The sequence below is a fragment of the Pipra filicauda genome, unplaced genomic scaffold, assembly GCF_003945595.2.
Source record: "Pipra filicauda isolate LSUMZ 115617 unplaced genomic scaffold, ASM394559v2 scaffold164_size1636381_pilon, whole genome shotgun sequence".
NCBI classification, from domain to species: Eukaryota; Metazoa; Chordata; class Aves; order Passeriformes; family Pipridae; genus Pipra; species Pipra filicauda.
The window spans coordinates 1,073,670-1,099,388 of NW_024104151.1; the positions used below are offsets into that span (position 1 = coordinate 1,073,670).

The window sequence follows — 25,719 nt, forward strand, 5'->3', positions numbered from 1 at the left end:
ACACAGTAGCTCAGGTATCTGTGAGTACACTGAGGTATTAGTGCACACGAAGTGAGGTATTAGTGCACATGAAGTCTGCTCCCTTGCTCCATTTTTAGTTCTCTAACACAGTTTAGTTTCTGATTTTCAGGCCCAGTTGCCAAGTCACTAAATGCAGAGTCACTGCATGGTTGCTTTAAGCAAGGGAAGAAGACAGAGTGCAGAGATATTTGGAAGAAAAAAAATTCCTGTTAAAAAAGAGACCTAGAGCTGGAACCGAGATTTCAGATATGACAATGGATTCTTTCTGCCCTGTTGGTGTTTCTGGCCAGTATGAAAACCAAGGACTGAGACCTAATGTCTGTTCACCCTCCTTCATCAGCTTGTGCTTCCGTGGCTTTGCCATATAGAACATCTGGGCAATTAGGGTCAGGTAGGGAATATTTATCAGCATCCTAGATGCACCTTCTCCCTTCTGCTCTGCACCTCTTCCCTCACAGAATGCCAGCTGCTAACACTGCTTGTACTTCTAGAGAGAATACAGCAGATTTCCTCCAGCTGCAGACAAATCTGGATGTTGTTTTGTTGTGGTTTACTGGGAGGGACCTTTAAAGCTCCTCTTGTTCCAACCCCCTCCATGGAAATATCCCAACTTATGGGGGCTGGGAAGATTGCAGACAGGGTCCAGCAGGTCCCCTTGTGAGCCCCATCCCAGGCTTTGCTGTGTGTTTATCCTGACACTTCATTATCCCAGCAGCTGCTGGTGTAAATGGAACCGCACCTGGGACATGAGTCCAGCGGAGCAGAGGTAACCACTGGCTGGTACCAGGGGCCAGTGGTGGGAGAGCTGTAACAGAGCTGCACTTAGAGCTTGGTTTTCCTTTCCCCCCATTCAAGTTTTCAGCAAGCGAAACACAACAAATGAAAAACCACCTCTTCCCCAGTTTTATTGCTTCAGGGCTGTGGAAATAATTGCAGGCATGGCAGCAGAGCATTAGCAGAGCCCACCATGCAGTCACAGCTCGTGTCTGTCGCACTGCTCGAGGCCTCATCGCAGACCTGCTTTGGGGATCATGGTTGTAGGAACACAACGTCCTCAATAACACCCACAGAGCTCTGCCCAGCAATGGTGAGCTCTGACTCCCACTCTGCCTTGGCATACATACAGGACTACAGATACAGTTTGCTAATTTTAAAAAAGACTCCAGAAAATAACAGCACAATTAACTTTGTAATTGCTTGTAGAGGAATAGTTTAATTTCTCCTGCCCTACCTCTATTCTCTTTTTTAATTCCCTATGCTCAGTCACTGCTGCAGGGCCTTTTTGTGGCACTGGCTGCCCATTGCAATGGCACCTGACACAGGTTTGCTTCAAGTCAAAAATGCCACTTTGTACTGTGTTAATGTTATCAAGTTTGTGACACAATTTTACACAACTTCCTTCTCATTTAAAGTTTGTTTTGGAGTTCCTATGTTGCTTTTTGTAAGCAAACAACTGAAGGAAAGCTTACACTTCTCGGGGAAAAACAACCCCTCAAACCAAACCAAGTGGATAACAAAACATGGATGTCTGGAGGAGTTGATGGAAGATGGACACCCAGATATGTCCATGTTCTCAGCATGCAGGAGAGCACCCAAGGGTCAGAGCCCCGACAAACTGCGGCTGGGGCTGCTGTGCTGGGGAGCTGGGCCAACCTATGGAGCGGGGAATGGGACACGGGATGTGTCTGGGGCTGTGGAGAAATCCAAACCAGGTCTGGTTCAGAAGCCGGGACCAGGAACAACCAAGCTTCCATGTGGGTGGAGGGAGGTGAGGGTGACAGGCTGCTCCTTATCTAGATGGGGATGGGGCTGGCGATTCCTGGGCACCTCCCAGCCAGGGTGGGCTGACAGACCCCTGCCTCAGGGCCATCCAAGCTGAGAGCAATCTGCCTCAAAGCTCTGGAATATAACTGATGTTTCTTTACTTTCATCTCATTGTGTTATCAGTGCCCAAGATGAAAGTGCAGCATTCCTTGTGGGCATTCCTGTGTTATAGAACAGCAGCACACCACCAAAACCCAGCCCTCGGGCAGGTCAGCAGAGGGGGATGCTAAAGCAGAACGCAGGATGGGGATATTTGCCATCAATACTAAAGCTGTTCAGGGATCTCGGTGTGACACTTGGGGTTTGGTGGTGCAGCGAGAGCTGTGGGTCGGTGGCCAGGCTGGCGGCAGGCGAACGGTCCCTCCCTCAGCTGCTCTCCTCGAAGCTGCCGCTGCTGCCGCAGGAGTGGAACCTCATGGTGCTTAAGGGGTCCGACACGTACCCTGCAAGGTGCAGAGAGAGGGTCAACTGTAGCTCTGCACAGCAGTGGTGCTCCCGTCCCCCTCCCTGCAGTGCCGATGGCAGCAGAACAACTTGTGGCAGAGAACCCCTCAGCATTAACTCACCATTTTTGTCGACTGGGGGGTACTGGAAGTTCCTTCTCATGTCATCCAGAGACAGCCCCTGAGAAGGGGGTTGCCCAGTGCTGCAAATTAAACAAGAGGTGTCAGTTTAGGTGAGACTGATGAAGGCTACAGGAGCTTTTTTTCCAGAGTGGGAGGAAAAGACAGTACTACAAGACATCAGTGTGGGGGTGGACCACAGCAGTTCAAGTAAACAAAAAGCAAGAAGAAGTCATGAAGCAAGAGCAGGACCCACAGGCACACTGGCACTCAGTTACCATTCTCAGAGTAACTGCCCTCAAATACCCCATTTGGGGCTTCACAATTATATCTGCATTGTCATCTTGGAAGCAATTCCAGGCATCAATCCAGGATCATTGCCATGTATTTTATGTGTCACTGCTAAAAGGGTCCTGCAAATAAGTTTCTCTGGTGAGGAAGATGGTGGAATTATCTTCCAGTCATGAACCAAACCCACTGTCCTGCTGACAGCTAGTTTATCCCTGATCTCTGTAATGGGCACAGGTGACAGCACAGGTCTGGCAGAGCTCTCTCCTGGTCCTGCCACACCACCTTGCAGGAGCACGGCCTCCTTCCCTTAGTCACCTCAGCCTAAGCCTTTCAGAGGCTCTCTCCCTCCCCGGGTGGCTCGTACGCACCCCTGTGACCAGACAGCGTAGGCTCGAGCGTTCAGGGCGTATTCCAACTCGAACCGACTGCGCAGTGCGGCGACGTGGCTGCGGCCGGGACCTCCCCGGGCCACGAGGCAGTCCGAGGAGGAGGAGGGAGACAGGGACCCGCTGCTGTTGCTGGAGGCTGGAGACATTAACTGGATTTTAAAAAAAAAGGTACTGTTGTTGCATATTTACAAGTCCTTCCTCATGTCTCTCATAAGTTGTCCCCCACTTTTCCTTGGACTTTTCCAGCAGCTCCAAAGCCACTGCTGTCCTCAGCTGCTGGCACTGTCCCTGTCCCCACTTGTACTCCTATCTGCTTGTATACACACAGACCCCCCATGCTGGGAACCAGGTCCTTACCTCAATATTGCACAGACACTCCTCTAACTTTGTGACAACTTCTGAGAACTCTGGTCTCCCCTGGGAACACAACAAAAAAAGCAGAGCTGGGTTAAAAATGGAAAGGGGCAGATCTGCTGTGAATAGACTGACACACAGGGATGGGATTTCTCTGAATTTCATGGCATTGCTGTCAGTCTGTTTGGGAATCTGATGAGAACTGCAAGTTCAGTGCTGAGTTACGAAACGAAGAGGTGTGTGTAGAACAACTTCAACTGCAATTTATCTCTTTTTCTGTAACAATTACATTTGAGCTAATAATGACTAGATCATAAGATTACAAAAATGCTATTAATAAATTCTTGGCTCTGCTCTTTAGGTTGGCTTCCACTTTGCCCATGAACAGGACTTTGGACACAGTAACAGCAGTGACGAGCAGCAGACAAGCTGCCTTTGTGGCCGTCCTCCTCCTCCCCTTGTCCCTGTACCTGCACCCCCCCACAGCTGCTTCCCGCTGCCTGCCCAACCCATTCCTGGACAAGTGTATCCATCTTTGTGTGCTTCAAGTGGCACAGAGGTTTGTGGAGGCCACACTCGGGACAGAATCAGGCAAGTGAGGGGAATGACAAGTAGCCCTCCATTATTGCCTATGCGTGTTCTGTCCCAGCTCACAGCTCAGCCTTCCCGGGAAGTTCAGGTGTGATTGAAGCAGTACCTGAGTACTGTTTGACAATGGAGGGCTGGGAATACTTTAATGAGGTAACTGCTAAATAAGCTACATCACCGCCTTGTCCTCAATAGAACCACCTGCAAGAGGTAGGCTCTACTTAAGGGCTTTGGGCCAAAGCCCTGCAGCCCTCCCAGCAGCCCTCCAGTTCAGGAGTGACAGCAGCCCTGCCATCCATGAAGGAAAGTTTAATAAAGAACAGAAGCAAAACACCTTGCAAGATAATTTTAACAACTTTTTGCTCACATCTTGTGCAAAGTACTGACCATCCATGGGGTGACTGTGCTATCAATTTCTTTATAATTCTGTCATGAAACTCTAAAACACTGGCAAGATGAAGTGAGGTTGGAGTGTCACTGATGGGTAACAAAGTGCACTGGGACTCTGAAAAGATGGGTTTGGGGCTAAGTGGGCTGTGGAAATGCTGACAAGACACAGGGACTGCATCCATCTCTGTGCTTGCTTAAGTCAACACTTTAATATGACATCTTATTAATAAATTTAAACTTAATGTGTGTTACATGCTGTCATTAGCAGTTATATACAGAAGTCTGAGAGCAGCAAGGAGTTTTCTACTCACACTATAACTCAAGTCATAATCAAAACTACATGATTAATTAGGTTTCATTGAATGGCTAAATGTCAATTTACTTTCCTCCTCAATTCACCAACTCTCCTGTATTTCCTGACATACCCCGTTATCTGTCTGGGGGCTTTCTGCAGTGACCCTTCCCATGGAAACTGGTATTCTGGGGAGGGTCAGCCAGAGCAGACATGCCTGTTTTCTCACTGCCAGGGGCACTCACCTCGGGACAGGCGTTCCAGCCCCTCATCAGCAGGGCAGAGATGGGCTTGGGGATGGAGTAGCCGATGGGTGGGCGGATGTGGTGATAGGCCATGTCTGCTGCTGCTGCCGCTGCAAGGGACAGCCCACAGAGACCTGTTAGTGCCCGCACTCACACAGATCCTGGGAACACACCTGCTCACTGCTGAGACACTGGGCAGGCACAGGAACACCGAGCCATCCAACCTGCGGATAAAGGCACGGAAGTTAAAGGAGGCTTTTCCAGTCAGACTGAGAGCAGAGTGAGCTGCCCATCCCCATGGCCTTGGGCCCACCTCCAGCCACAGGACAGATGGCAGTGGGGGTCTCATTGGCAGAAGGGTCTGAGCTGTCCCTCCTTACCCGTGCTGGCTCTGACCACGTCCTACAGCGCTCTTGACCTCTAATACTTCCTTTCAGACATCCGGGGGTCAGAATCTCAGGAGTGCCAAGTGCAGCCCTGGAAAGGCCACCCCCCCATAGTTTTTGGGTGTTCTCTTGAGACACATGAGGACAAGTACCAAGGAATGGCTTTGCAATCCCAACACCCATGTGAGAGACAAAAAAGCCTACAGTCAAAATGACTTGTTCCTAATTCTAGACCTAGATAAGGAATTTTAGGTTATGTAGATCTGCAGGGAGTAATATACATGATTATAATGGGATATTTCTGTGCTTTTCACCAAATGCTGTATCTCAGCACTTAATAACATACTTCAGTAAACTACTGGTTAAAATTACACAGTGTAGCTACTTCTTCAGTCCAGAAAAATTTAAAATACTAATTCATTGAGCATCTTACCTGGCTTCAGGTGAGCAAATGGAATTTCTCCTGTTAACAGCTCCCAGAGGCACAGAGCGTAGCTGAAGACGTCAGCTTTGATGGTGTACCTCGTGCACTGGGTGAACACCTCGGGGGCCATCCAGCGCAGGTTCTGCGCACCAGGGAACAGCAGTCACACATTGGTAGTGTTTGCCTCCTCACACATGCACCTATTCCTGTCTTCGTATGTTTGTTTTCCTTTGTTTTCTTATTTCCTGCCTCCGTCACTCCATAAAATAACTGGTAATTCGCCAGGAAAAATTTTCACCTGGCTTGCAAAATCTAGTCAATGTTTGTTACTGCACATGATACGTAACTGCATTAGCTTGGTGCTGTCTCAGACCTGTACAGCCAGGCTGAGCAGACTTTAAACATGAGAGTAGGGTGAGAATAAAAGAAGAAGCCCAGCCTCCAGGCCTGCAGATCACATCATCAGGTCTGATATATATATACATATATATATGAATATATGCCATATGATAGGAATTATATGATTCAGCTGGGAGAAGTAAAAGCTGATCACACTTGTATTGGGCTGGGCCTGCTCTCTTGGGGCCTTGCCACTGCCTGCAGACCCCTAATTCTGAGGCTGCTTCACAAGGAACTGGCCTCTCCCTGGGGTGATTTTCAGATTCCTTGTGCCTTGGTTCCTTTACTCTGCATCCTTTACAGGACAGGACAGTCCTCCTTAGGTCAGCCTTTCTCAGGACAGCCCTTCTCAAGACAGATCTTCTCAGTGGGATGTCAGCAACCTTTGCTCCTCACACAGTGAGTGCCATTACAGGGAGTTAAAGTGCTGATTAAAAGCCCTGGCGTAGTATTACCCATCCTTTGGCATCACCCATCCCACCTCACATTAGTAGTTAGGATGATGTGAATATTCCTGGCCATGGAGTGACACATGGGATACATCTGGACTCAAAGACAACAACAACTGTCTTGTAAATCTGACTGTGAGCAACAGGCTATTGTGGAGAAAAGAACTGTGAAATAAGGGAATCAGTGTTGAGGAACTGATTTTCTGCTAGGAAAAAGAATCACCCGCCAACAAATGTGTGTGAGAGTCAGGAAGGGTGGATTAAAATTCACTCTTTAGAAAGGAATTTGGAAAATAGAGCTCCCAAGACAACCTTATAAAACATTCTTTTCTATTGAAGATGTTATATATTCCCTCATCTCTACTAGTAAAGACACTTCAAGGAAAAAAAATAAGCCAAAACAGAGAAACGTTGAAGAGATGAAATGCTACAGCAGTCCACCTTTTCCAATAAACATATTTCTAATGTCAATTTCTCCTAAACAGGTTTTGCCTGTATATTTGATATTAATTATGTGGAACAAAACAAGAAACAAACCCCAGGTTGTTTTGTCATGTTGTCTTCATCCAGGGATTGCAGAAATCGAGATTCTGAAACAGAACAAGAAAAATAATTACTGTCAGGACAATACTGACACGCACCTTGTTATACAAAAGCCCTGTATTCAGTGCAATCCTACAGGATTGTCTCAGCCAGCACATGTTTAGTTTTAGAGAATTTGGGGTTAATTTATAAATGTTCACAAAAACTCCTTACCTCCAAAATCAGCAACTACAGCATGACCATCCTCATACAGGAGAATATTGTGACTGGGGAAAAAAAAACTATAGGTAATTGTTTGATAGTGTCTTAAAAATGGTGAAAATGTTACAGTTTTTGGGTCATAGATACACTCTCGAGGAGTTCAAATTACCTGCATAGGTAGTCAAATGTCTATAGCTACATCTTTTATTTATTGTTAGAAAGTGCACGTTAACTCTGAGAGGCAAACCCAAAGCTTCAGCTTTTAATCAATACCAGAGCAAAACAGCTTCTGTAATTAGTTACAGACCAAGTCTAATAGTTTTATTAAATAAGTGCACTTAATCTCAGGGATGAAGATGATATTTGAATATAAGCACAGTGATGGCCTTCAAATAAAACTGCATGGACTGATTCTTTTCTCTTCTAAGGCTTAGGTAGGTGTAAATTCATGGTGGTAATCCCAAATTTATGACGATGTATAGAAGGGAAGGAGCAGATCCAAAAAGTCCATATAGAATGGACCATGCACACAAAATATCTTCTGCCTATTGCAAAACATCATTTAGCAGGGAAAGTGTATATAGAATCTATTGAAAATTGATTTACTGATTCAAAGACGTTACAGCAACTTATTTAATTTTCAGCAAAGAACACACATGAGGAAGTAGAAAAAAGGCCACTTCATAAAACCATAGAATAATAGAATCATTAAGGTTGGAGAAGACCTCCAAGATCACAGAGCCAAACTTTCGACCAAATAATCCAACATTTGACCAAGGCTTTTAGAAATCAGCAACACAAACACACGTTTTCAAACAAAGTGGGAACATGAGGAAAGACTCACAAGATGCCTTAGCTAGGTCACAAGCTTCCAGTACCTCTTGGGATGAAGGTTTCCCTACCCCAGTCACTACACCTTCAGGGCCTAGGGCATTGGTCACAGTACCAAGCCTGACAGTTCAAGAAGCGTTTGGATGATACTCTCAGGCACATGGTGAGACTCTTGGGGATGGTTCTGTGCAGGGCCAGGAGCTGGACTTGATGATCCTTGTGGGTCCCTTCCAACTCAGCATATTCTGTGATTCTGCTTTGGAAGGGCTGAGCAAATCACAACGTGAAAGTGCAGGAATGTGGACACAATGCTGCTGACAGGATATTTATCAAATGCTGACTGATTCAAGTAAATTCAGAAGCGTGAAAAGTGTATGTAAAAACAAATGAAAAATTTGGCCAGGGCTTACATGGGGAGAAAAAAATGAAAGTGATATTGATGGTCTCAACAAAAAGCACAACTTGCTTATATTAGAGCTGCAGACAGACACAGGAACAGTCAAGTGAGGAACACAAATTTCACCAGATAACAGTTTTAGGACAGAAAAAATTTAAGCTCTCCCAAGCAGGACTTTCACAAATCACTGTCTTTAAGATTTCTAGTTTCACCTAAAACCAACACGTGGGATGATAAATTTAATCATAAAAATGTAATCGTGACTCTTTTGATTTATATTCAATCTAATTTTAGCTCCCATATGTACTCTCCATCAAAATATTGAAGTGATTTGAGTATGACATGGGGAATTGTTTTTGAGATCCCCACCGGATGCCAAATGAAAATATGAATCAAACACAAAGCTGAACTAGAGAGACTCTTGAAGGCTGCACCCTGGGCTGAGTGTAGGTACACAAGTTATAGAAAGCTACAGACTTTGCTGTGGTCTTCAATCAAATTTGGCCTCTGTCAGTAGGGACAAAAAATATCCCCAAGTCTCAATGTGAATAAACTGCATTGAGCCCTAGCTTCAACTTCAGTCTTCTCCAGGATTGTGTAGACCTTGAATAAATACGACTTGACAAGTCAAGGCATAATCAAGACCTGGACTGACAGTTTTTATTGAGAAGCTGAGAAATCAATTTACAGGCCCTTTCTCCTCATGGCATGAAACAGCCTTTCATAGACTCACAGAATCATTAAGGTTGGAAAAGGTGTCCAGGACCATCGAGTCCAACCTGTGACCCACCACCACCTCGTCAACTAGACTAGAGCACTGAGTGCCACATCCAGTCATTCCTTGAACACTTCCAGGGATGGGGACTCCACCACCTCCTTGGGCAGCCCATTCCAGTACTTGACAGTTATTTCCATGAAGAAATTCTCCCTGATGTCCAACCTGAACCTCCCCTGGCCTAGAGTACGACAAGCAATGCTGAAAGGCTCATTCTGGTGTTGAGCACATGGATGGACATATCTGAGGGCAGGACACAGGCTCTGGAGGGTTTTGTCAGTCTGTTACTTCCAGTGAATGCTATAGTTACTGATTTTTCTTTTCTATAGTAAAAAATACAGCACACAGAAACAGGGCTTGGAAGGTACAGCTCAAAAATGCTGTTATTGCCTCAATGACACTTGCAAATTTGAAAATCTTGGATGAGAAAGGAACTCTTAAGACTCTGTTTTGAGAAATACAGAAAATAAACTGAGCTGAGCTGAGCAGGCAGAAGGTTAATAATGAGTTCAGCAGAATCAGAAATTGTCTTCTGTTAAGATCACACAGAGATTGCAATGGTGAGAGCAAGCATCATTCTCTTCATGAAACCATGGAAGGAAGAAAATGAGAGAAGAATGAGTAATGTGCAATCATCCTGCCTTTGTGAAAGGATGTGGTTCTTGGGTCTGCCAGCCATGGAGGCTTCTCCCTCCCATGGCAAGTGACAGGCACAGCATGTCCTTTTCCCAGAGATCAGGGCCATGAAAAGATCCTTCTGCCTTTAACATGCTGTGGGTTTAATGAAAAGCAACAGCTATTTTAAGATTTCACAAGGGATGTTTGAACAAAGAGGAGTCGCAGACTCTATCCCCATTACCACCAGGCTGCCATCCTCTCTTTCATCTCTCTCACCAAGCAGCTCTCAGAACTGTTCATGGATAGTTAGAGCCATCAAATGCAGGTCAGTTGCTCAAAGGCTTGCTCCAGCCATGTTCAGCTGTTATGGCTTAAATTAAATTGATACTAAAATGGTCTCTTTTTTATTAAAGTGCTATAATCATTGTGGCTGTCATCCCTCACCATGGTGTAAGTAGTAATAAGCTGATACGTGTCACCATTGTGGATAGCTGTCAGAAGTGAAAAGCAAAATAAAACTCCCAATTATTCTCCAAATGGAAGGATAACCCCTTTTCCAGGGTACAGTACATGAAAGATTCATTTCTTTCTCTATTCTGTCAAGCCATATTGCCGATTTATTTAATGCATTATGTGTGGTGCATTAGATTTCAGAACTCACAAAGGGGGTTACAAGCTCTGTGAAAATTTAAGGTAAAAAATATGAGACTCCTGTGAAGCCAGTGGCAAAACTTAACACAATTTCACTCTTGGTCTTTCTCTTAAATTGTTGCAAAGATTTTCATCTGGTAATTGTGCCTGTGGGCTGGCTGGGACTCATGCTGCAAACACAACTCCTGCTTTTGCACTGAAGTTGAGCTGCTCTCATCAGCACACATCAATGACAGCAGTGTCCCTACAGCAAATTATCTTCTGACCCTCACAAATATGATCTGTAAAAATTCTGTGGGGCAATTACATGCTTTCCAGCTTTCTAGGAAGATACTGTTTTGGGTTTTCTTTTGTGGAAAATGTTATTTAAAATCCTCCTTCTAAGAGCCACCACAGCCTGGAGCTGAGCTGTGAGGCCCGAACCATGGAGCTGAGCTGAGTCTTGGTTGCCCTAGTCTGAGCCTTGGCTGCCCCAGAGCAGTCCCACAGGCTGCAGTGGTCAGGCACAGGGCTCTCGGCTTGCATCACAGCCGAGGCAAGAGCTGCAGCCTTGAAAACAAGGCTCTCCCTCGGAGACCATGGGTTGTGGCCCGAAAGGAACCTGTGCAGTGACAAACCAGCCAAGCAAATCAAGAAACACATGAACTTGTAACTACAGGGAAATACTTAGAGTAAAAGAGACAAAACAAAGGAAGAAGAGGAAGTGACAAGGGAAAGTGACAAAGTACTCTTTGACAGCAGGTGCTGGGCTAAAATACATGGAGAATTCAGAAACGGAAATTCAGAAAAACCTAAACAAACAGATGCAAGAAAATGCTCTTTTTCAGCGACTGCTGCCTTCAAGGACAATGACAGTTTGGCAATTGCAACTTGTAGGGGTTTGTGTAACACTTCTGAGATTACTTCAGCTCAGAGCTAATGAGACCTGACGTGGTTACAGGAGTTTGTGGAGGTCCCTGTGTCTTTGAGCCTTCATGTTCTCTGAATATTTAGGTTAAAGACAGAAACTGACCTGTTCAAATCCCGATGTATGATGGGCTGTGTGAGATTGTGGAGGTACTCCATGCCTTTGGCCACATCTACAGCAATGATTAATTTAGACTGCAGATCAAGAGTTCTGTATTTTGGGGGAAAAAAAAATTACTCAAAGTTAATAAACAGTCAAAAATTGTCTGTAAATTATTCTTATGTGTAAATCATGCAACCTTCAAAATTGTTTTACATACAAAATAATGTTATATAATCTATGTAATGTAAATCTATATATTGTAAAATAATGACAATAAGAATTTTGTGATTACCAGTTTCCCTTGTACACCAAATTAACTGAACCAAAGATCAGCATTTTCTAGTGTGTTCCTTTTTCTGTTTCTTATACTGAAATGCATATTTACATCAGCATAGATTCCCTGCTCTTCCAAATTCTGTGCAGAAAGTCTGAGTGGAGGACAAGGGGAATACCTCTTCTGTTCATGGAGCAGGGAAAAGAGCGATCCCCCGGAGATGTACTGGGTGACGATGGCAAACTGGCTGGGGTCATCCAGGCACGCTCCCACAAACTGGATGACACACGGATGGTTCAGTCGGCAGAGAATGGAAACCTCCCGGCAGAACATGTCCACGTCAGACTTGGAGCAGTAGGTGTTGGCTCGATAGCTTAGGATTGACACGAGAGAAAACAGAAAGGCAAAAATATTATAAAATACCATAAAATATGGGCTTTCTTAATACTTCAAACTAGGCCATTGTCCAAACAGGATGGAAAAGCCTGACAAACGTACCGTTTGATTGCAACGATTTTATTTCTGCATCGTCCCTTGTAGACTTTTCCAAAAGACCCTAAAATGATTTAAAATAAATAAGCACAGAGATGTTTGTTATGAACATCACACATTTCAAGAGGATGCACTTTCCATTCTGGTACCTGAGCCAATAATCTCGTGGAACTCTATCTCGGAGAGCTGAAGGTGGAAGTGTGATGGCAAACCAGCGCGGAGGAGGAGAACGTCAGCCTTCTCTGCAAAAGAAACACTCACCCTGTTTGCAAAACATGGGTCAGGGGAGGACAGAACATAAAAGCACTGAACTTCAGAACCCTTGCACTGAGAAAGTTGACTTTCCCCTGTTTATTGAGTGCTAATCCTGTTCCCTTTCTTCCATTACCAAAGCAAACCCCAGTGACAGACAAATCCTTGCAATGCCACAGTTGCCTTGGCATTCCTGGTTTTAGCACCACATCAGCCATGAGCACTTTCTCTCATCCCCAAACTCTGCCTGTGCCATGGCATGGTTGCACAAAATTCCTTACATGGAGAATCAGTTTCTTTTTTTTCTGTGCATCCAGTGCTGATTGCTGCTGCTGGAGATGCTATTCCAGAGCCAGATCCTAGTGACATGTGAAATCTAAATTTTGCAACTAAATTTAGTTGTCAAATCTCTCTATCTTGTTGACTTTTTTGGTTTATTGCTCTAAAGTTTATCATAATATTTCTAAATGGAACAATTGGATGGTGCTGTGTACAGAATGTAGGGATTTGAATATATCCAGTGAACATTTAAAGAGGAAAATTGAAAGCACCACAAAATAAAAAAGGAGGAAATATTTCAAAATACAAGTATTTCTCTTAATATTTTATCTATGTTTGTTTCAGAGCAACACAAGATATTTTTGAACAGAATTTTTCTTGTAAAGATAATCCAGGCATTTTATAGTGGGATTCAATATGGTATTTATTTTCATTCATGGATAAGTGGGTATTTCATTAATGCTAATTCACAAAACAGTCTTTTCTCAAAGAAATAAAAATAAATACATTCTTTAAAGTAAATGAAAATAACATAAATACAAGAATTGTCATTATGCTGAGTAGCAAAGCTAAGTATGCTGTTTCATAAAATTATCCCAGGGAAACAGAATGATGAACAATGAAAATTTCAGGAATAATGAATCTTGTGCAAGATATTCAGGCTGACAAACATGGTGGGTAAAAAGACCACAAAAGTTCAAGTTTTCCCTTGCCATTGCAAATACCTTTTGTCATGCTTTTAATCTTCCCCAGAGGGGATGGCACTGACACGTAGGAACCATCTGAAATAAAGAGCAGAGTGAAATTTATGGAGTTCAATGACAGCATAAGTGTCTGTGCTGATAAATTAATGAGGCAATGATGGCTGAAAGAATGACTAACAAAGGATGAGAATTCAAATAAATACACAAACGCATCTGATATGAGCTGGTTTGGGCTGGGATACAGTTAATTTTCTCCACAGTGAGGGGTACAGCAGATCAGGGTGTTGTATTGCTTTGTTGTTGTCCTTTTAATAATCAGCATTACAAAATCTCCCTGGGTGTGCTTATTGCTTGCCAAAATAATTTCCAATGCACACATAACCTTAGTCTAATAAAGAGTGACGTACACTTGAGCTATACTACACCTAAACCTGGAACAGGCCAAACGATGCAGGGAGCAGGTTGATGCTGCTGCTGGTTGTAGGTTTCTCCTGTTTACATACCTGGAGCACTACATGACCCAGACAAACCCCAGGGTACAGCATCCTCATCTTCTCCGAGGCAGTGCTCCAACACACAGCCAAAGGTTTTGTTTAATTCCTCTTCCTGGCTTCTGTCATTTAGTTACCAATGCAAATGAGTCTTTTTGTAGTAAAAAGGGTAATTAATTATTTCCAAGGGGGAAACAGATATCAAAAGATATTAAAAAATATGAGGGGGGCTGAGTACAGAAGGAAAAAATATCAACCACCAAAGAAACATCAGAACTAAATAGCACAAAGAGAACAGCTACGCAAGGCATTCAGGATGAGGAAAGGTGTGAGCAGTGGTTGACAGGGACTGATCTTCAGCTCACAGCTTTGGGCTCCTCTTTCCAGGAGTAACATGAGCTGACAACTCCAATTTAAGATAACGGAAGACTTCTGACATAAATTAAGGGTACCTGGAAAATGGCAAGTCCCATAACACTGATTTTATTTGTGCCAGGCAGAACTGACCCAAAGCTCCCTGACATGGGTGGATCATTTCCAGAGACTTCAGCATTCTCTGGATCAGGCCTTTGGTTAGAGAATAAAGTGATTGCTCAGCCCATACCTCCTCCAGGCTGGGAGTATTCATTGCAGGGGGATTCATCCTGAGGTCTCTTGTAATGCTTCAGGAGGGTCACAATGGCATCATGACCTAGGAAAGAAGGAGGAAATATAAGGACTTGCAGGTAACTCAGTAGTCTTTTTTGGTTTTGTTGTTTCTGTTTTGTTTTGGTTTGGTTTTTTTTGTTTTTAATTGATTGATTTATACAAAATCAAGGGATTTTTTTTAAAAAATGTACAACATGCCTATAAAATATGCAAACAAAGACATGGTGGTGCTAATCTGAAACCTACTGTGATTCTTAACTGCAGAAATATGGGAAATTCCTGCCAGTAAAAACAAGCATGTTATCTTCATGAGTCCACCTACTCCTAAAATGTGAGATATGGCAAAGGAAAAACCTGCTGCAGAAATCCTGCAATGGAAGTTGACAACAGTCTTCAGCAGACCTGACAGGGAAAACAGTGCCGAAAAATTTGTTTTGGAATCCTAACCCAGACAAATTTTGTCACTTATTGCTGCAGACAACTGTTTTAGCACCACAGAAACACACTTCTCCTGAAGTTTGTGCTGGATTAAGCTGACATTTAACAGAGATCTGAGAAGAATCGAAGGGCTGAGGTTTATAGTGCTTTGTGCCAGGACCTGGAGAGCAGGTGGTGAGAACTCTGTCTGCAGGCACTGAAGAGTTATTCTGCAGGGTTATCTCTTTCCCATGCTGCCCTCTCCTTGCTGCACGGCTCCTAGGGATTTTGTAGCAGAAATTAGAAAGTTGAAATACCTTTCTCATAAGCCCACATCAAACAGGTCTGCTCATCCTTTTCTCCACTGGACCTGCTGGGATCACACGCTACCAGATTCATATCAGCTCCGTTATCCAGCAGGAACTGCACAAGGCGAATGTGGCCATGGTAGCAAGCGCAGTGCAATCCTGGAACACCAGAGAAGTGTGGGGAGCACAAGTCTCGCAACATGGCAATATCACTGCAGCAGTAACTGTAAAGTACAGATTGATTTCCTCGATAAAGGAATATATTGTCAAAAAATACCCGAGGCAAGAGGTGGAAATTAAACATTAAGGCTACAAGAACCAATCTATTGCCTCTGCACGACGTGTCAGCATTTCCTCTGCCACCTGCAAACCACATTTAATGACTCTGCACGTGGGAAAAGCAAGTAGAAACAAAGGCAGCTTTTTGTAGTAGGGACAGGGGTGTGTGTAGCTCTTCAGACACTATATCCCAGAAACCTAGCTCCTTGCAGAATAATTCCTAACACTACTTAGAAGCCTCGCTATAGGATGAACAGTTCAGGCCAGGTTTTGTTACTCATATACATGCTAACAAGCCTGACACATCCTCACTGCAGTCTTATCACTTTTATGCCTGCCTGTAAAAATATTTCAAAAACTTGTGCTTTGTCTGAAAGGTACTTGGATGCTGGTCATCCAATTACCTTGGAATTACCCTGGAAATCCTGATGGTGTATGGCTTCCTGATATTTTAGTGCTGGTATATGCCCTCATACGCAATCAGGATGGTGATGTTACCTGTGTGCCCATCTCTTCCCTGGTGATTGATGCTTACAACATTCTGGTCAAGAAGAAACTTGACAAGTTCTATGTTCTTTCCATAGGTGCAAGCGCTGCAGAAGTAAAGGGAGTGGTGAATGCTATAGTCTATAAAAGAAGTGCCTTGGGTAGCAAAAAATTTACAAAGAATAACAGAGAGATAAAAATGCAGTAATAAAGGATCTTTAGAAATCTGCAAATGCAAGATTAATCCACCAAAGCATGTTCCTTTTTATTGTTTCAGAAACATTCTAATTATTGCTGAATAAATTAATTTTGCACAGCTGTGCAAACAGTCTGTGTTGCAAAGTGTCTCTTAAATAGCCCTTTACAAACTTCCAGCATCCTGACCAAACTGTGCTCTGCCACCTGGTTTCTCATTCAGAGTATTTGCCTCCAGCAGGCATACAGGTGGAACAGGGGCTGGGCTCAGCTCCCAGACTGGACAAGGAGAGGAACCATTGTCCATCCAGGTGTTGGTGAACCTGGTGCCTTTCCTACCTTCCTCGCTCTCACTTGCTCTCTCCTCACTCTGGTTCTGTCTCTCACTTCATGCCCTCTCCTGTATCTCACGATAGAAACTCACCCTCCTCGTTGAGCTCTCTGCTTGCTCTGTCCCTCACCTAGCAGCTGCTGAGACACTGGCAATTTTGGATGCTGTGTTGCAGGTGTGTGTTAGTGGAGCTCTATTGATAATGGCATTTGAACACCTCACCTGTGAAAAGCTGTTTCACTGAATATATTTTCTTTAGTGAGACTTTCTGTTCCTGAGAGCTGAATTATTTCTTTGACAACTTCAAACTTCCCATTGTAACAGGCACTGAAGAGGAAGCCAGTACAGAGTTGTTAGCAATGCCAGCCTTCCCACGAACCCCAAACCCACTCAACAGCTGCTCTGGGGCACTCACAGGTGTAGGGGTGTGTCTCCGTAGATATTCACCACGTGAGGCTGCACTTCGAAGCTGCTCTGCAGTAAGAACTTCACAATTTCATGGTGCCCAAATCGAGAGCAGAAGTGCAGAGGAACATGATCTTCATTGTCCTGAGCATTCACTGCCAGTTGACCCAGAAAGAGACCACAGAAAGGATTTTATACTTAACACAGAATATTTAGTAAAGCTTTGTGTGTTGTGCTTATACATTTTGAAACCTGTTGCTAAAATATTTATGGACCTATTTGTTTAAAATTGAAATTTCTGTGCCATCTGCAGTGCAGTGTCAAGGCGATCTTCTGGACTTGAGACATAATTGCTTTCTTCCAGCAGCAACTGAATGCTTTGAGGAAGTTTTCCATGAATGAATCACAAGTTATAAATGACCCTTACAAAGAGCAATTGTGAAGCAAAAGGAAGATAACAACATCAACATGACTGGGAACCTCCAGGCAGCACAGAACCACTGGCATAGCAAATATTAGCAAGCTGTTCTCAGTGTGGTTGCATGGAGCGGCCCCAGAGGATCCTTGATCTGCGGGTGGGAATTGTGTGAGACTTCCAGCTATTTTTGGCTACATCCATGCCAGGGAGCCTTCTGCCTGTTTATGGGGTGGGCAATTGCATTCCAGCACCAGAAATTGGTATCGAGGTACCTTACATGGCTCTTCCTTCATCTATCCTGTAGGGAGTGAAGAAGAGACTGGACAAGGCTCTAGGCAGAGTTCTCCATTGTTATAGACACCTACAAATACTGTTTTCATTATCTGAAAAAGGTCTTTACTCAGCTTGAAAGACAACATGTATTTCTGTGATTCTCAGTGTATTTCTTCCTGTGTTTAAAGACAGAACAACCATAACTAGTTGATTTTGTAACTGATAGAAATAACAAACCCAGTCTACTTTGTGTGACATTTAGTTCAGCCTTTGCACCAAAGGCATCAGGTCTTTTAGGCAGTTTACAAGAAATGAAGAGACTACTGTCCTAACCTGCACTCCCAGGCTTTTACACTGACAAACTTACAACTCTGACAAACATCCCTCAGGAACATCTTTCCTACAGCTAAGCCTCCTCGGTACAGAGATGAAACCAACCACATTCTGAGAGTTTGTCTTCTCTTTGATTTTCTGTGAGCATTAAGAGCAATGAAAATTAAAATAAATCCCCATTTTAAAACCTTTCTGAAATAATGATGAATGCTCACAGAAATGTACAGTCCTTTGAAATGCTGGATTCTGTTTCAGGCCAAAAAAAAAGAAAAAGTAATGCCTGCAACTGTAATTAATCTTGTGGCCCACAAACATCATTAACTGCTTCTGCTAACCTTCCTAGCAGTCTTGTATATAAGAAGTAAAGAAAAGCAAACTCTTTTTCTTCTCTATTCTAAAATAATTCTTCACTTTATAGATTCATGTGACATGCTGGCCTTTATTTTTTATTATGATGTGGTACCAGGCATTCTGGTACCATTTTGCCAGATACATTCTGAAGTGCAATAAATAAGAAGGGAATAAATATCAAAATTTTATAATGATAAATGTCAGCATTTTACAGTATGTCCCCACAGAATGTCCTGAAGGACATCAAGGGCTTCAGTCTACAACACAACAAGGTGCAAGGTGGAGCAAGGATATATATCTCCTTTATATATCCAGTTGGAACTGATGTCAAATGCCTGCAAACCATTTCCTTTGGCTCTAGAGGGATCTGTAACTACACAGTGGGATGACTGGTTTTGTTTCAATTGATAGTTTTTTGATTTCTAAATGAAGCACACCAGGTACACTGGAATAGTTTAAAAGAAGAAGTTTACATTCAAAACAAAAGATAATTGGTCAAAAACACCTTTGAAGAGTATTATGGAGAAAAAGTACATCATATTGATTCAGGAATTACTAAAGAAGAGTATAGGAGAGTTCTTAAAATTGAGATTTTTTTATTAAATTGAGGATGGAGAGTATAACTGTCATGGCAGTCAGGGAATGAAAACTGAGGTTGCCTTACAAGTAAATAGTAAAACTGAGCAAATGCCAAGTTCTTGCCTGTGAAAAAAAAAGGAATTCTGTAGAAATTATTCTTAGCACTGAGACATGACATTGGTAGAAAGTAACAGGTGAAACCATGACCATAAGTGAAAGGATGAAAAAAGGACAGTGCAAGAAATGTGCTTGAAAGAGCTTATGGGATTTCTGAAAATACAGAGTTTCTTAGTCCTTCCCCAGAGTGTTTATGCTAAAACAAATGATGGGATTGGCATGTGGAGAACTGGCAGCACTTGTAACATTGGTTTATATGTGGGCCATGTGTAAAACATGGACATTTGCCATGACACACTTTTCTTTTATATTTTTTTCTCCTAATTTGTGGTTGTTCTGAAGAAGAACTTTGGCCATTGTTAGGCTGCAAATGTTCTTTATTTCAGCAGATTCTGACCTTTTCAGCCTGATTTGGTGGTCACTGCTTGTCTTCAGTCACAGTGGTTTTGGAGCTGACTAACGAGTCAGGTTATGTTAAAAGAAATAGTTCAAGTTTGTGACCCCAATTACTGGTCTGCACTGAACACTGTCAAATTTATTCAGGTTCTTTCCCCAGTTCCTTTCATTCCTGAGCATTGAAGACTTGTTCCTCTGCTGCTGCATTTATAGCAAGTTTCAAAGTGTGCTGCTTTGAGAGCAAAAGACTTCCCGCTTCCAGTCTCCCTTTTCTTTTTCCTGTGCTGAAGATTCTGATTTTAAAGAAAAGGACCTGAAATAGTGCCCCAGATTCTTTCCTTTTGGAATAAACTCTCTAACGGAGAGCAAACCTCCCACTGCCTTGTTATGGTGGGTGAATGTCTCTTCTTTCCCTTCTTTTTTATAATTATATCAGCTCAGTGCACACACATTGAGGCAGCAACACCCTGAGCTTGTACTGACAACAGCTTGTACAGACCTGACTGTGCTGCTTCCCTCCATGTTTTTTACTGCGTGAGGAGGACGTGTGACCGCAGGCAGGATGCACAGAGAACATCGTAAATTGATGTACTATAGAGCAGTACTTTTCCGAGTAATGTACTGTTCCTTTCAAAGAAAATTTATGTCTCTTACTCTGAGGATAAGAAATTAATTTCCAAATATTTTTAATATTGCTCAGTATTTCATAGAATCATAGAATGGCCTGGGTTGGAAAGGACCATAAAGACCATCCAGTTCCAACCCCATGCCATGGGCAAGGACACATTCCACTCAACCAGGCTGCTCAGAGCTTCATCCGCCCTGGCCTTGAACACTTCCAGGGATGGGGCAGCCACAGCTTCTCTGGGCAACCTGTGCCAGGGCCTCACCATCCTCACCATCATCACATACCAGAGGATATTTTTTTCCTAATATCCAATCTAAACCTACTCTCTGTCAGGTTGAAGCCATTCTTTCTTGTTCTATCACTCCAGGCCCTTGTAAAATAGTCTCTCTCCATCCTTCTTGCAGGCTCCCTTCAGGTACAGATTAGAATCTCCGCAGTAATAATCATAATATGCATAAAATGCAACCTCTAAGTTTTAACATTTATATGGCTTTGTAGAATATGTCACCACTGTGTGTGACACAGGTGTCACAGCAATGGAAGAGTAAGACTGGAGTGTGGCACATTTTGTGCCTTCAATGCTACTGAAACAGCAAAAGCAGAGGGCACCAGCTGCACACTGACATCAGTCACAAGTGAAAATATTTCAGATTGCAACACACGCAAAATATACAGCAATGAGATGTAAAGTCACAGACTGACATTGCTGTGAGGCCACCTGGACAAAGAACAGGCAGACTCCTGACCCTCACAGAACACCCAAGGTGGGCTGAAAGACTTTTGTATCTGTCCAGCCCATCACATCTCCACACTCTCTCTGACAGCAAATACCCCACAGTGAAGAGTATGAAATTTGTGCAGCATAATAAAGCATGTGCTAAAAAGATCTCATTTTCTGTGGAATTTCAACTTCCATATGAATTATTTTAAATTACTTGCTTCATAATTTTGACTTAAAACCCTCCATCTGTATCTCATTCACTAGTTCCCTGTGCACTGAAGTCACTTTGACTGCAGATCCCCACTCCATGGCCACATGTTCCCTGCTTGATGATTGCCTCAGGAGTGAGCCATCTCTGTATATTAATCTTAATTTTTTTTTTCTGCTCCTCTTTTTCACCTCTAACTTATTATTGGAAACAGAGTACATATGAGATGACAAACAAGCAAAATTAAATGAGAAAAACTCTCCAACCGCTGTTTTTTTTTTTTCAGTTGCCCAAAGATGACACACACACACACACATACACAGAGCAAGTGTTAGGAAATGAAGACTCTGTCTATAAAACACAGAGAGCTGATTTTTAAATATCTTTTCTTACCATCAGCTTTACTTCCCTCTTCCATCAAGAGCTTTGTGATGTTGAGAAAGCCTTTGGCAGCAGCCAGATGGAGAGGTCTGTCCCCAACTTCACCACTTGCATTCACATCAGCTCCGAACTTCAGTAAGAGGTGGGTTACCTAAATATTTGATAAAGGTTACTTAAAATATCACATGAAAATAAAACTTTGAGAAAATTAGATACAATATTGCGTTGGGTAATACTGCATGTGGGCAACTCTATAAAGTTAAAACAAGGAGAGGAGATTCAATAGAGGATTAATTTTTAAGTTACACATTTATAAAAATATTAAAATTCTCAAAAGCAAGTGCTCATTCATTCTCTAAAATGTCCTCTATGGTGAATGGACACCAAACACATTTGTTTGAATGACTCGTCAGCATAATAAAGGAAATGCCCTCAAAGTCCCCAAAAGCCAGAGCTGTGGCTCCTGCCTGATTGGTCTCTTATCCCAGAGCCCCTCGAGCTTTCAGGATCATCTCACAGGACTGTGACTGTTCTGCAGTGGCTTGTGGCACACAAGGAATCTAATCTCAGCCCACACAGGAGGAGTTTCTTCTGGATCATGAGGTACACAGATATGAAAGCAGCACCTTGGGAACACGCCCATGGCTCACTCACACCCCTGTCTCACCCAGCACAGAGCAGAGTGTTCCAAACATCAGTGCATCTGCACCCTCTGCTTTCAAAAGCTTTTCCTAGACAACTCCTCAGTGCACTCAAAGTAACACCTCACTGGAATGGAAAAGACGCTCTGCCTAGAGGTCATCCATTGAAACTTCAGAACACCCCAGAACACAAGGTTTTTAGCCAAAGCAAGGCACAGGGAATGACTTGCATAAGCCAAACAGACCCATTACCACAGTTCACATGAAAAAGCTGTTCAGGGTTGTGGATTAGCCATGTGTCAATTGTACTGCCCAAATATACAGAAGAAAGAGAGCTGAGGGTGTCAATGCCAGCTTTGGTCAGAACTCTAGACTGTGTTTCAGTAAGTCTGTCATCTGTGTGAATGGAGCAAGCTCAGCTACACTGATCATGTGCACAGCACCTCAGGGAAAATCATGCTCTCTAAATGACTATTTTTTTCCACTAATTGAACAGTTTGTGAGTTCCAAGGAAAACTGATAGAATTGCCATTTAATTATTTCAGGGAAGTGATATTCACTTCCTTGGAGAGGTTCAGAAAGCACAGTCAAGATTCCTTAGGCAATCTCTGATACATGGGGCGAATGAACAGCAGATGAAAAGTGCCACCAGGCACAAGCCTGCCCATCAAAGCTTGCTAGAGAATGCTTTGTTTCGAGGTCTCAGGGGCAAAACATCAGTTTTTGCTGGGGTCCAGTACAGAAGATGGACGCGCAGAAATTTCTTGTTGATATTCAGACTTGCAGGGCAACCAGAAATGTACACTTATGCAGAGTGTAACTTCAGTGTATGAGGTCTTTGCATGGAATGACCCTCTGGAATGTAAAGCAGAAACATCTAGCACTAAACCTATGGATGCCTCGGTGATCCCCTGCTCAAGTGTCCAAATCCCGCCTTAGTTACCTGCTCGTGGCCATAATAAGCAGCAATGTGCAGGGGGGTGAAGAACACAGCATCCTGCACATTCACATAGGCCCCGTGCTGCAGGAGAATATCCACAGCCTGCAAGGAGACCAATAGAAAATTCCAATTAGAACGAATATATACATACATATATATATATATACATATATATATATATATATACACACACACACACATGTGGTCAGCTGGTAAAACAGGACTTTGAAACCTCATGTCACCAGTTTAAAAAAAGTCAAAAAGCTCCAAACAAGCATATATAAAGGTGCAGGGTTGCATACTGCATGTAAAAGTGATTAACTTACAGTACTTCAACTGAACACTGAATGTCACTGATGCTTTACAAATAAACTTGAAAATCGGTGTGCCAGTAAAAATACTGATTTATGAAGTAAGAGACACAGAAATGACTGTCTGGATTTTCAATGTTTAATTTTCTTTTAACCATTATGAACAAAGAGCTGTAAACACATCAGAGTTTTTAGATGTGAAAATGTCCCACAAAATGAAACATCCTTTTAAATTTAAGTGTGTGAAAGTAAATCCTCAAACATAATTCCCTAAGCATGTAAAGATTACTTTGTAGTTTAGAAGAAAATAGCTCTTTGGCTTCAATAAATAACCCTAAGTGTTTTCTTTCAAATTTCTCCCTTTCTGGTCCTTCAAGAGGCCCATGTTTTCCTGGACATCTATGAACTCTCAAGTATTGCCTTGCTGCACAGCTGCCAAAATAGAAGCCCGAGTGAAACCACTTTGGGCTCTTCACTGAAGCCTGAATGAAACCACTTTGGGTTCTTCACTAGAGCCTGAGGACTGCTCATTTTAATGAAGCATGAGGGAGTCTTTGGGCACACGAAGGGCTTGTGCCAGGGATTATTTCAAAAGTTCTACATATAGTTTTGAAGAATGCTAATTTTTGAGTCTAATGATTATGAAAAATACTGGACCATGAGTCACCCACAGTACAGCGAGGAATTGGGATCCACCTCTGCCCTGATAGGAAGGACTGACAAGGATGGGGAAGTGGCTAACTCCTGTGTCACACTGTGTGTAGCTGTACCTGTCCACAGAGACCCCCCTGAAGATGCCCAGAAATGCCAGCTGTGGTAATGCACAGGTCTGTCACCTGCTCTCTAGATTGAGACCCCCAAACCATGTCACACATGCAGCAACAGGGCTAGTAATTTCAATCCACATCACTCCCAAGCGCTCAGAGAACACAAACTGTTTCCAAGCAACATCAGTGTACAGGGATTGTTCCTTTGCACAATTTAAATCAAAATAATTTTTTCCACTTGACTGCCTGAATACATTTGCTGCATAAGGTCTGTCCCCCAACATATTTAAATATGTCCATTTCCCATTAGTTTTAATCATCTCTCCATGGCATCAGCTGTAACCCTCCCTGGAGACAGCACTGCAGGGCCAGGTCTGATTATTCCCAAGGACGGAGGTTCTGCATCCTCCTAGGAATGCTTTCCGTGTTGCACCACTCTCATTGTGATCCCCTTGCCCCTTTTATATACAGTCAGAATTTCCCTTGCTAAATCTCATGTGCATTGACATCCTCTTGCTGTGGATCTTAAAGAGGAGTGTAACTGTGTAATGAAAATCTTACGAAAGATCCACTGAGATCTTTGGAGAAGCTGCTGGCCCTTCTCTCAACTGAAGGACAGCTCAGCAACAGGCACTCACTGGATGGGTGTGAATGTGTTCAGGTAGTAAATAAAGAACACCCTCAGTTATTTGGTTAACACAAGTGGTCAGTTAACACAACTAACTTCCCCTACTGGGCTTCCCATGGGCAGACAATTTTCAGTATCCTGGTAGCTTAGCTTGGTGGGCCAGAGGTGGGAACATAGACCCAGTTAGCCTGGAATTTAATGGTTTAGTGGCTTTCAAGTGATTAATTTCAGACATTTTTCAGAAAATTAACATCATAAAACTGAAGTTGTAGCTGTTGGCTCTGAAAAGAGATGTTTGGACCTGTAGCTTTTACATGAATATGGCTGAAACTTCTTTGGATGAGTTTGATTTTAATTTAGCCATGAACTGTGAGGCTCTAACACACACAGGGATGTGATCACAACTCCAGTTCTCCTTATTCGCTTTGGAAGCTGGAATTCAAAATTTAGATTCCTCTACGAGCTTCAAGGTGGATCTTTAAGATGAAAAAACTGCGTTGAGTGATGTGAATCCACCTCTGATGATGAACATAAAACCAGATGAATTTTGACACATTTTCCAGGCTGTAGCAATGGCAGCCGTGCTTGCTGCTTTGTGATCTCCTGAGAAATGGAATTTTGTGTGCTGCATTAAGCAAACTCCACTCAAGTGTAAATGATGAGAGGGGTACAGAGGCAGGCTTGATAGTCTCTCAGACAAGATATCTTTCTAGGAAAGAAAAAAAGGAGTCTTAGAAAGCACTGAAAGCTGTCATAGGCATCACAGGTGGGGGGGGGGGATGATGGGGGATGTGCAAGGATAGAAATACTTCAGAAACTAAGGGGA

At 43.0% G+C, this 25,719-nt stretch overlaps 1 protein-coding gene across 1 annotated transcript in view; it reads right to left on the reverse strand.

Moving 5' to 3' along the window:
* Positions 1-930: 930 nt before the first annotated feature.
* The window catches only part of LOC113987349 (serine/threonine-protein kinase TNNI3K), a 33,192-nt gene continuing 8,403 nt past the window's right edge, over positions 931-25,719 (reverse strand). The window contains exons 6-25 of the mRNA XM_039379327.1: positions 23,191-23,289; positions 21,619-21,757; positions 17,212-17,356; positions 17,019-17,123; positions 16,283-16,377; positions 15,515-15,664; positions 14,737-14,823; positions 13,663-13,719; positions 12,556-12,648; positions 12,413-12,470; positions 12,093-12,287; positions 11,644-11,748; positions 7,372-7,424; positions 7,153-7,205; positions 5,777-5,909; positions 4,958-5,067; positions 3,446-3,505; positions 3,068-3,237; positions 2,412-2,491; positions 931-2,288 (exon numbers count right to left, since the gene is read on the reverse strand). Coding sequence (XP_039235261.1) covers positions 2,212-2,288; positions 2,412-2,491; positions 3,068-3,237; positions 3,446-3,505; positions 4,958-5,067; positions 5,777-5,909; positions 7,153-7,205; positions 7,372-7,424; positions 11,644-11,748; positions 12,093-12,287; positions 12,413-12,470; positions 12,556-12,648; positions 13,663-13,719; positions 14,737-14,823; positions 15,515-15,664; positions 16,283-16,377; positions 17,019-17,123; positions 17,212-17,356; positions 21,619-21,757; positions 23,191-23,289 — 2,064 coding nt within the window. The 3' untranslated portion in view covers positions 931-2,211. The remainder of the gene's footprint in view (positions 2,289-2,411; positions 2,492-3,067; positions 3,238-3,445; positions 3,506-4,957; positions 5,068-5,776; positions 5,910-7,152; positions 7,206-7,371; positions 7,425-11,643; positions 11,749-12,092; positions 12,288-12,412; positions 12,471-12,555; positions 12,649-13,662; positions 13,720-14,736; positions 14,824-15,514; positions 15,665-16,282; positions 16,378-17,018; positions 17,124-17,211; positions 17,357-21,618; positions 21,758-23,190; positions 23,290-25,719) is intronic.